At 34.1% G+C, this 12216-nt stretch overlaps 1 protein-coding gene across 1 annotated transcript in view; it reads right to left on the bottom strand.

Annotated features, from left to right (window-relative positions):
• Positions 1–12216, bottom strand: part of LOC102019004 — a gene marked incomplete in the record, with an annotated part of 405168 nt that overhangs the window by 248321 nt on the left and 144631 nt on the right. The window contains 3 exon segments of the mRNA XM_005414632.2: positions 2693–2885; positions 9377–9505; positions 10455–10536. Coding sequence (XP_005414689.2) covers positions 2693–2885; positions 9377–9505; positions 10455–10536 — 404 coding nt within the window.

Here is a 12216-nt window from a genome sequence, read left to right as displayed (position 1 = left end):
TACTTTCCAGATTTGTGAATTAACATAACAAATTTGTATACTGGGCTGCCACTTGAACAGGACCCAAGCATACTCATCTCTAACTCTATATTGATTTTTGTACCTCAAATGAATCTCACTAACCTCATCTATATCCACTTCAACAAAGCTCTTTTTTAACCCTACTGTCTTTTTTTTTCACTCTTAAAACAATCTGTTTACTTTTGTACCGTGTATTTTCTGGGGAAATGTTTCATGTAGTTTATATTTTTTTCTCAGTTAGGACACGGAATAGAAATGAACTGAGTCATTTTTCTACACTCTTGGGGGCTTATATAGTTTCTAAAATATAGGAGGTTTGATATGTTGAATTGGAAAATGGTAACATGTGTTAGGAAAATGAAGAAAAATAACTTGCCCTTCAGAAGGAGCTTCTCCTCACAGACCTCCTCGTTTACTAAACAAGCAAACCTGTACTCAGATCTGAGTGGAAGTACCTCTTCTTTTTACCTCACCTGTGCAACCTTACTTCCACATCTGCACCAGAAATTATAACCTAGCAAGATAATACATATTCAGCCACATAACATTAAAATGTATAAAATCAACATGTATCTTATTATTTATTTATTTATTCATTTAACAAATATTTACTTAATCTCAGCTATTCTGTTATAGAAGTATAAACCTAACACAGTGGGTGTCTATTATTTTGTAGCCAGGATTCAAGGTACTGGGAATATAACAATGAACAAAATAAGTAAGTATGTACCTACAAAGCCACCCAAATTGTAATGGAAGAGAGAGGATACACAAAACACATATGTTAGGCTGGGAAAGTGCTATTGAAAAAGTCAGAATGCAAAAGAGAAAGATTGAATTATATGCTGCTTTAGAGAAGATACTGAAAAAGCATCTTAGATGAGATGGTATTTGAGTAGGAATTCGAATGGAATTAGTAAAGGAACCATGAAAACACATAGGAAAATAACGTTTGCGGTAAGGTGATAGGGCTGGGGATATAGCTCAGTGGCACAAGCACCTGCCTGACAAGCGCAAGGTCCTGAGTTCAATTCCCGGTACCAAAAAAAAAAGAAAGAAAGAAATGAAAAAAGAGGTAAGATGAATAGGAAGTTCAAAAGTTTTGTAAAGGCCTAAGACCCGGTGCGACAAACATATATGAAAGTGATCAACATATATGAAAGTGATCTGGGTCACCACCTTAATCCCAGTATTCTGGGAGGTCACAGATGAGGAACACAAGTTCAAGTCCATACTGAACAACTTAGTAAGATACTGTCTCAAAAATTAAAAAAAAGAACTGGGGATATAGCTCAATGGGAAGGCCTTGAGCTCAAACCCCAGGAACAGAAATGAAAACAGGGAAACGGAAAATGCATATACTGCTTTGTTCCTAAGTGAAGCAAGCTCTTTGAAATTAAATTGCATGGAATATTCTCTCGGTAAAAATGAAAGCATAACAATTTTATGACTAACTTATAACAAATGCACATCTTTTATTACACTATGGTGAAAATGATATTCCACAATAATAATATAAATAATTTTATTTTGATAGGTGTAGACAAACAGTACTATTTGTTTGCCCTTCTTCCTCGTCCTCCTTCTCTTTCTTTTTGGAATCAAACCCAAGCCCTGTTTACACAGACGAGTGCTGCACTCCTGAACTGCATACCTAGACCCTGTACTTTATTCCTTATATTTTTAAATGAAAGAAACCCTTTATAAGACATGGGTCTTAATAGTTTCTTCATATCTACTAGAAAGAAAAAACTTACTGTTCTTAAATACCAATATATTATATTCCTATCTACATATATATATATATATATGTATCTTTCAATTTTGATGTCACTAGGTATTCTAAAATAATAACTTTAAGTGAAAAACAATTAAAATTCAGTCTCCGAGTAAATCAAACTCAATGTTTCTCTGAGTTCTAAAGTTTAGATTAAACTCTGAGGGCTGACTCTCAAAACTAAGTTATTATATGTTAAAATAAAACATACTCTAAAACTAAAATGCTTGCATGTACTCAGAAGCAGAGAGCTTAACAGAAGCAACAATGATGATGTATGCCACTGTCCCTACAATCAGTGTTTATGACTAAGAAAAAATACAACTACATTAGCATCCAGAACTTTTCAAAGTGAGATGAAGACTCTTGGATTAGAAATTGATAGAGCATCATCCTGCAAGGACAAAAGTAGAGAACGCCCATCTGAGCATTTGCACATGCACATCTCAGGGTACGGACCTAACATGACACATCCAGCCAGGGAACTCACAAAGCACTGCTGTACTTACTGATATCAAACATGACCCTGACATGATATGTAAGTTGACTCTTCAGGAAATTTCACTTAGGTGCAGCTAATTACATACAAGAGTCAATCAATATCAAATAAATCTAAGACTTTACGAAGTTTAAAATCCTAGCACCAACACTAGGGCCAACTTGCATTTCTAGAGCATCTGTCTATGTGTTTCATCATTTTTTTCTTAAAAATTAATGAATAATCTATTAATATTTCATCTTGCAGATGTTGAGACATATCTCTTTTGCAGAAGAGACAATAAATTATGGGGTTAGGTCTATAATCCATGGGTTCTAAGTATGGCTTCATGGTCTCTTTTACATTGTCATACTACAATTTGCAGTCATTTCTTTAAAGAAAAAGTAATTTCTCACCTTTCTGACAATTTCCCCATATAGTTTGTCGAGTATTCTCATAATTTGTATTCAACCAGCTAAGAACAATCCTTTCTGATTCTGAATATATGTTGCTGGATGCAAAGCAAGGGCTGATTTTCTCTGTATTTTGCACATTTATTGGAGGAGCAGCATTGGAGAACTGTGGTGCAACCCGGGATAAAACCAGAACCTGAAATTGGGAAAGAGTCAACTTTTACTAGATTCAAGTGCAGAAATAACACATTAATATTTCGAGAGTATATAAGTATATGATAGAAAGGCAAAGAAAAGTAGTGGTATTTTCTGGTTATTCACTCAGAAGTCAAAGAACAGATCAGATTTGTCCCACTAATATTCATTTTGAATTCACAAAATTTTGCTTCTACAGCATTTAGTCCATACAGCACCACACCATGCGATTGCACTAAAATGCTAATTCATTTAAAACAAATGCATTTGAATGCTTTCCTCACTTCTTGACCAGCTCATGCGACTCAAAAAAATTAAAGCTTTGAAAATCAAAGTAATATTACCTCGTCAAAACTGATTTTGATATTGATACTCACTCAGGAGGTGTACTGTTAAGATGGCAAAAGTACACACAGTTTTATAACATGATCTCTTTTCTCCTGTGCTGTATAGTTTAACGTATTAAATTATTAAATTCGTATCGCCGTGTATACTGCATGTATTAATATATGTGTTATCACAAAGCAACATATATGAATTTTAAAGTAAGTAATTTTAAGTAAAGTATTCTATGCATGATCAGTAGAATACTGATCAAAGAGCTACTTAAAACTACACGAGACTAGCCACTTGGCATGGGTTCTAGATGAGATGGACAGCTTGTCCGTACCACTACTTCTCTCTCTCTCTCTCTCTCTCTCTCTCTCTCATCTTATACATATATATATATATTTTTTTCTTTTTCTTCTCAACATTCTAAAAGAAGTAGTCAGGAGTCAGAGGACTGGTTTATATTATAGTACAAAGTACAAGTCATCTCAAACTATTAACGGACAGTATTCCAATGGCATGTGTATGAAGACCACGATTTGACTGATACATACTATAGAAATACTATTGCTATCCTGCTCATATCTACCCAGCATCCACTTTCACATTATGAAGGCTGCTTATTGTGAACGTGTACAAATACCTGCTGGATGGATATTTTTTTGCTGACACATGGGAGTACAGGTAACCCACCAGAATCAGCAACCTTTCGATGATAGTCATGCAATTGGTAGCTAAGTACTACATTCCACATCGTTCAGTTGCCATACACATCAGATATGTTCTACAATGTTACCCATAAAATTGTGGTAGGATTGAGCCTCAGTCGCCCAGCACAAAACCTACTTGAAAACACCTTTGTTATTAGCCTCATTGTACATAGTTTTAATTTCCTACTCTGCTACACTTATTTCTTGGGATTACCAAGAAAGGAACTTCCTGATGCTTGTCTCAGTCTGTTTCTAGAAAGATCCAATCTAACGTAAGTACATTTATAGTCAAGTATGTTTATTGTAACTTTGGAAAAAAATACTTTCTTTATGCAGTAGATGCCTACCCTATATAGTGTCTCAACTACCTACAGTTTATGATACTTAAGAGGATCTCAACACTCTTCTTTTTCCTACTGTGAGAAGAATTTGAATTTTTATTTAAAAATTCTATTACTGGATGTTGAATATTTATTTTGCATATGTCTAGTAAGACGAGCATCTACAAATGTACATTGCATCATTTTGACATTTTGATAAAATTATAATAGCATTGTTTTCTTTTTTTAATTCTGGCAGTTATATAATTTAAAACTCTTAACTTTCAAATATTATATACTATAAAAATATACCTGAAAGCCTTTGAAAAGGACTGTTCTTTTTCAGGGGAATACCAAATGCGAGTTATCTGAATACATATGATGAGATAAATGTTTGGAAGTAACAGTCTGAGTTGGCTCAGGATTTCTCTGTCATCTATCACCTCTGCTCTGTAAATAACATAAGATCTACAAACGAATAAGAATCCAGATTTGATGGCTGACCCCCAAGGAATATGGCTGTAACCTTTAATACAGAAGAGGCACCATCCTGAGTACTTTATTCTACAGAAGTGCTTTTGAAACTATCAGTGGTAAAAAGAATTGTTAGTTTTCATCTTGTCACAAAATGACAGTTTTGTAAAATACTTAAAATTAAACGCTAGAAAAATGAAATTAAGACTAAAAACATATATACAGTACAAGATCCCCTCACCTTCAAATCAAATATAACCTGGGAAAGTGTTTCCCAAACCAAGCATGAACTGGAGAAATGCAATGAGAAGTACAAAGGACAAAAAAACCTTTCTGCTTCTCTCAGCTAATTGACAAAATTTAAGTGAATAAATTTTAGTGATCTATATTATTTTGTTAGAGGTCTGACTCGAGAAATGTGATACTCAAAAGACTGGCCACGTGACAGAACAGACTCGTTGGCAGTATCACAATACGTATATTGATGACTTAAAAGTAACCATGAAAAAAAGTATTAGTAGTATATATACTTACATATATTGATTGCAACCCTAACTCTGTCATTTGGTATCTTAATAACAATTTAGTTATGTGCTGTTTTATTTAACATAGAAAACATGATAATTTTCATTATTAATTGTCCATAAATCTCTAGATTTTCTAGATAATTGAAATACTGGGATTTCTTCTGAAGAATCATGTTAAATAGGCTAGACTAGGTTGACTAGAAAGAAAAAATAGTCATTTTATGATATTTCTTTTAGACTTCAGGATAGCTAATGGGTCAACACTTGTTTGCAGTTCATCAACTCAAGGGATTTACAACAGTAAATTTATAGGAGGTCCAAGTTAACTGTGTACTGGAGCAAGGACTCATCGTCAAGATGTCGTATTGAGTAATGAGTGATAGCTTATTATCCTGAGTGTGTTACATGACTTGAAAACTGGGAAGTCCTCAGACTTCAAGGCATTGAAATTATCCATACTGACTAGAGTTATCCACTGTGACCACTTTTGACTTGAGTTCAAAGTGAGAGGGGTACTGGAAGCTATGCCTTGACTCATAAGACCCCTACTTTGCTCTTGTTTATATATACTGTATTATTGCCTGCCTTGTGTATTAACTTAAGCTAAGTTAACATGGTACAAAATAAAGTCTATCGTATTTCATATTTTTGGTTATCAAACCAAACCCTAGATCATGCAGGTAATATAGCGGAGCAGACCCTATGCAATTGGTAATAGAAAACGCAATATTCCCCGGGTATGTTCGCCTACAGGCAAAGAAACATTAGGAATTAGCAATGGGCTAAATTTTCCCACTGTGTTTGGGACCAATTTTATTGAATAGTTTAAAGGGTGTTGGTACTTTCAAATATGGCTGGGTAAAATAGATTTTAGAATATCACACAAATATAGACAATTATTTTGGTAAAACAGGAAAACTACAGCACTTGCAGAGGCACCTATCCAAATCCCAACTATATGGACCAAACTTCAAGGAGACAAGAGAGGAAATACCTGGTTCAAGACCATAGTCCTAAACCAAAGTCGTTGGTATGTAAATGTCTTACAATTTAAATTTCTTCCTCCTTATTTCTAAAAGTCTGTGCACTCTAAGTCAGAGTTTGCTTGCTTTTATTTTTATAGAATATTATAATTAATATTGAAATCTAGTTTCTTAGACCACAACAACTATAATAGGAAAATTAACTGCTATAGGCAGACTCCTTGCTAACAGCAATGAAAGGCAAGAGAGGTAATAGCCAACAATAACAAGAGAATGAGGAACTACAAAAGCTAAAAAGTAATGCAGAAGTCTGAGCGTCAGCTGGAGGGGAGACAGGTCTGTATAAATTAGTATGTCCTGTTACTGGATACCTAGGTACAGCGTATTCAACTCTGCATAACGACAATAGATTTAGTGTCCTGACCAGATAGCAACAAAAGTTCAAACTTTATTATATTAGAGAGACTCTGAACTGGTTTGAGAAAAAAAAATATTTAATCAGAAAGACTATTGGTCTTTGTTGAAAATATCATAGTATTTGATAGCATCATAGCAATATTAAAAATAATTAAAAATATACTTTATAGCATGCTAGGATGCTGAGGCAGGAAGACTGAAAGTTCAAGCCAAGCAGGGCCAACTTCACAGTTTGCTGAGACTCTGTCTCAAAATAAAAATAAAAAAGGCTGGGAGGAGATGTGGCTCAGTGGAAACACCCTGTATGAAATTCCCAGTAACCCAACACCCACACGTACAAAATGACTTCTGTAACTGACAATACAAAAGGAACAAATTTATAAATAGATTGATAAAATATATTCAGATATTTACCCACATCACATTCATTTACCTCAATTAATACAGTCACTCCTACTATTCACAGTAGTGTCCTATTTATATTGAAATTTAGAACAGCATTCTGAATTTGACTGTTTCTGTTAGTGAATTTTACATTTCATAGGTTTCAATGATCCATTATTTAGCCTGACTACATTTTTTGTGACTTAGGAATATAATACAAGAATATACGGTAGTTACAATTAGCCATCCAATTTTAACAAGCAGAAGGAACCTAATGACATATAATCAAATTGAGTGAAATGAGATATATCCTGTTACCTAACCATTAGCCAAGAACTAACAGAAGCAGACTTGGAGTGCATGCATGAGTCTTAGAAATATGACAGTCAGAACCTAAATGGATTTACGTAAAACTCAGAACCTTCCAATTCTAATCTGTGAAATGAATTTGAACTTTGTTCTTTTCCATGTAAATCTGCCAATTCATTACTGATTCATTATAGTCCCTGGATTTACCTATGCTTCACACATAAAACACGTGAAGAAATAAAGCTCTGCAGATGATCTTATCCATTCTTATAACTTTACTATAAAATAAGTTTTAAAAATCTCAAATATGTGGTGCCTCTCTCGCCTAACTAATGGATATACTTATCTGGTAATCACACAACTCTTCTTCTATGAAAAAATAAGATGAAATTTCATAACAAAATGATGAGAGAATAACAGTGGTATGCACTGTGTATAATGATCTTAAAAGAATGATCTTAAAAGAATCTCGATCATAGACCAAGAAAACTCTCGCTTACAAAGAAGAAATAAACAAAAAAGGGAAAAATTTGTTTTTAGCGAACAAAAGAAACTAGTAGTATAAATGATACAAATTAGTCTTTATCATGAAATATATTTGAAAGAAGAGAGTAGATAATTTGGAGAATTATTTGAAATATATAGAGAGATCTTTCCATATATATTTTTTCTTGTATAAGAGAAACCATATAATATTTAAACTTGTGTGTCTGACTTATTTCACTTCACACTATGTTGTCAAGTTTCATCCATTTGTGTACAAATAACGCAAGGTTATCACTGCTTATGACAGAGCAGCATGACTTCTGTACCATCAATTCCAAAATTCTAGTCACTCAGCAAACACTATTGAGTTTTACTCCTAATTTTTATGAAAGCTGTCCCTTTTTTATCATCCACAATACTATCAGAATCTCAATGTGAGTCACAGCACCAGACACTTAAATACATCCCACAGTAGTTTCTTTTTCCCACAGTCTACCAAAGTGATGTCCCTAGAATTCAAAGCTTTTCATGTCATCTTTGTGTTTTAAATCTTTCAATAGCTCTGTAACAGTCTCAAGATAAAATCCAGAATGTCCGGATCCCTCGGTTAGTTTAGCACGAAACCCATACTCCCACTCCCTGATCACCTTTGATTACTGACTGAAGTCCTCACCCTTCAACTTTCCGAAACGAGGTTTGATCACTCTAGCCTGTTTTCAGCAAGAATCCTTTAGGCTGGTTTCGCTAGAATGTCCCCTTACTCTGATGATTTCTGTCATTTTCCATTCTTATACCTGCCCCCTCTACTCCCTGGTTTCGTATTTCCCCCCTTCTACTCAGAGTTAAGTTTGTCTTTCTCTACAGCAAAATCCCATTATAGTGGTTGCTCTAGCTATCATCACGGTCCTGAAAATAGTTTTCCTTATCTTGCATTAACAAGTATCATTCAGTAATATTTTTATACATTAAATAGAGTGTAAAAGCATAATTTTGTAATGTTAATATACCGAGAAATGTAATTTGGCTTGAAGTAAATGGGAGAATCTCATCAAAACCTACTCGCGTCTATAATTGTATGAATCTAGTGATTATCACTCCAACATTAAAGGAAGCCTACTGCACATTAGAGGTGGAGAAGATAACTTTCACTGGTACACATTATTTAGTTTGTCCATTTAGCAATAGAATATATTTCTAGCTAGAAAGTATAGTATTTCTCAACGAAATTCTGTCTAGTAGAATATGAAATCAAAATCAGTCATTTTCCAGGTGACATCAGTAAAAGATATCTTCCTTCCCTCTACAGCTCCCTCACCTGCTCTTCATTCTGAGACATTAAACCCATGGAGAAAAGCTTACTACTGAGAATGGAAGGGATATACCCTAGCTCTGAACCATTCATTTTCAATATTTTCACATAGAGAAAGAAATCTATCTTATTCAAGGGATTGTGTCTTAGAATATTTTATAGCAGTACTGGTTATAACTTAAGTAATACACTACACATGTAAATAAACCAAAAAAGTGTAATGAACTAGAGTGGAAGGATTACCTTGTAAATCTGAAGGAATACATCTGTCCATGCCCGTCTACTCCAGCCTTCAAATTTGTTCATATCAATAATAAAAGGACATTTTTTCTTCGGTATATATGAATCCACAGACACAGTCTTACTGGGGGACTTTAAAAAATAAAATGTTACAACATAAAATCAACTTGACGACAAATATAAGTGTACAATTTTAACTATTTAGCACATGCTTTTTTTAACAGAAAATGGGTACGTGCCTTTTTCAGACATTCATTAAAAGCTGAACTTCAAAAAAAGGGCTCCTATCTTAATTGGCACATGTGGGGCAACTTGGTTGCTCTGCATGCAGAATCGACACGAAGAGCTGTAATTCCACATGTGCCAATAGTAGAAATTCTTGTCACAGAAGACTTTCTGGAGCCGACAGTCCATTATTTAGATTATAGATTTATTCACCTAATACATTGATTAGATCACTCTGTAGTAGAAGTGATGGAACAAGATGCAGAGTTCTCCTGAACCCTGAGCCCAGATAGAAACATTCCTTTTGAGTTAGGACACAGGAATTCAACATTTTGCCAAAAACAGACACCTAGCTCTCCCCATGTCAGGTAGTAAGCATAGTGACATTAACACAGCTAAGGAACACTTACCGCACGTCCTTCAAGTTTTTCTAAAAGATTTCCCTTCTGAAAAATGTTTCAAAAAATGAACTGCATACTTTAAGAAACTCACACATTTCTTCCTTAAGTGTTCTCTGAAGAATAGAAAGCGGCAGGTGGTGGAATTACCACCTGTAATTCATTCCTTTTAAGAAATGTACTCCATAATATCATTTTAAGGACAAAATTAACATAAGCCTACATCATTATTCATTTGTAAATGCTCCCTCAGAAGCAAGTCGTACATATTTTAGAAAGTTATGTAATTACCGCTGCCTTGTAGTCTTGTACACACAGAAAGAAAACATAGGCTTTGCAAAACTTAAGCCTTAGTATATTTCACACATAAGATTTCAGGGTTCTAAGATGGAATTTTCTGAGAAAGATCAAATATCATTAAACGGTATAGATTCTTCCTAGAAATTATATTCTCTTACTGAAATTTCAAGCCACTTCTTATAATCACGTGGTTCAAGCAGAAATTCTGGCATTACATGAGAAATGCATCCTCCTTGAGCACTAAAATTAAAAGAGAGAAGCCCAAGTTATAGTAGTATAATACACATCCTCCCTGACATTCAGTGAAGTTATTTAATTTTATTCCTTTTATATTTGTCTTAATTTTCAAGCTTAAAATTTATACCATTAATTTTAAAATCCTTTAATCATGAAATGTGCAGCAAAATATTGCCTTTAGAAAACTGAATAAAGGATATGAAACTTACTAAGTGCCTACAATCATACATTCTATGTAACTGGGACAGAGATATGACTGGGTCCTCAAAGTCAATGCAGTAACCGCTTTTGATGTTACAGCAGTACAAAACTGAGGAAAATCTGAAAAAGTCTGAATACAACAAAGCATCTAACAGCTCTTTAGTCACCTAATATTTACTGAATGCCTATCGCCACACATGCCTAAAAATGAAAAAACTCCAACTATGAAGTAATCCAAAAGAATCTTTTTTTTTTTCCCGAAAGAAATATCCACAAAATTGAAGAGTCTTTTATTTTGTAAACTTGTGGTAGTATACGAAGCACTCTAGATCTATTTATGTTATGCAATACATTTGTAATATATGTTTGTGTATATAATTTCCCACACTTAAGATATATATTATTTCATTATCAAATTTTTTGAATTAATTTTATCCAAAGTCTTGATGTCAGTATTGATCACCACCAAAGGCATTATGCAGAAATCTAGTACTGTTTTGTCCCAAGTGTTTCCTAGTGGAGATATAGATGTGAGATATAACTAATTTAGTGAACACAGAATACCACTCACCAACAGGACATTTAACAGAAAGCAATGCTGTGTGTAGTGCTCAACTCCCTAGGCACTTTCAGCAGTTCACAGTTCTGTGATTACTGAGAAATGAGGGCAAGAAAGAGCAGCAAAGAGGGTAAAGATGATACTGAAAATGGAAACCCTGAAGATATAAGAGACAAACGAGCAGGAAGAATTGAGGAAGGAAACTTGCAGGAGTGGGAGTGGTGAGCACAGTTAGAGCTGTTAAGTTTGACGTGGCCCTGGGACAGTCTAAGCAAACGGAAGAAATCTTGCCTAAATAAAATCCCTTTGGAAATCAAACATCATCTTATCCTCATGAACCATTACTGTATTTGAATTACTGTAGTGCTACATAAAATTTATTTTAACGTCATGCTACTCTTCAGCAGGAATAACCAACCCAAAGCTTATGTAAAAATGCAATAAGATGATGTCTCTATAAAGTTGAAATTCTGTAAAGTGAAACAAAGACAACACAAACATATGAAGAAACTGGAATATATTCTTATAACCAAAGCCAAGACAGGATTTCAGGCACAAGTGATCATTTCTATCAAATGCAAGAGAAAGCTTAACGAAACTATAAAACAACAATTAAAACAAGAGTCTGAAGAAAGGAGAACACATTAGAGTATTCTATAGTGCCCAGAAGAGTAAACGTGGGAAACAACTGAGGATGAAAACATACTTTTGCCTTTTAAATGCTGATGCTGTTATCAATGTATATTTTTCATTCTGAACCTATCTTAAGGTCCAACTTTATCCGTCCATAAAATAGTAGCCACATTTATGTCTTTCAAGTAGATCTTATGCATGGTCAGTACTTTTATAGAGAAATATCTTTAATACATGAATTGATTAAACTGTTTCTTACTTGTCCTACTTGAATATTTATTCAGTTTAGA

The sequence above is a fragment of the Chinchilla lanigera genome, unplaced genomic scaffold (genome assembly GCF_000276665.1).
Source record: "Chinchilla lanigera isolate Chin_1 unplaced genomic scaffold, ChiLan1.0 scaffold00192, whole genome shotgun sequence".
Taxonomy (NCBI): domain Eukaryota; kingdom Metazoa; phylum Chordata; class Mammalia; order Rodentia; family Chinchillidae; genus Chinchilla; species Chinchilla lanigera.
This window is presented reverse-complemented; position numbering and strand designations above follow the sequence as displayed.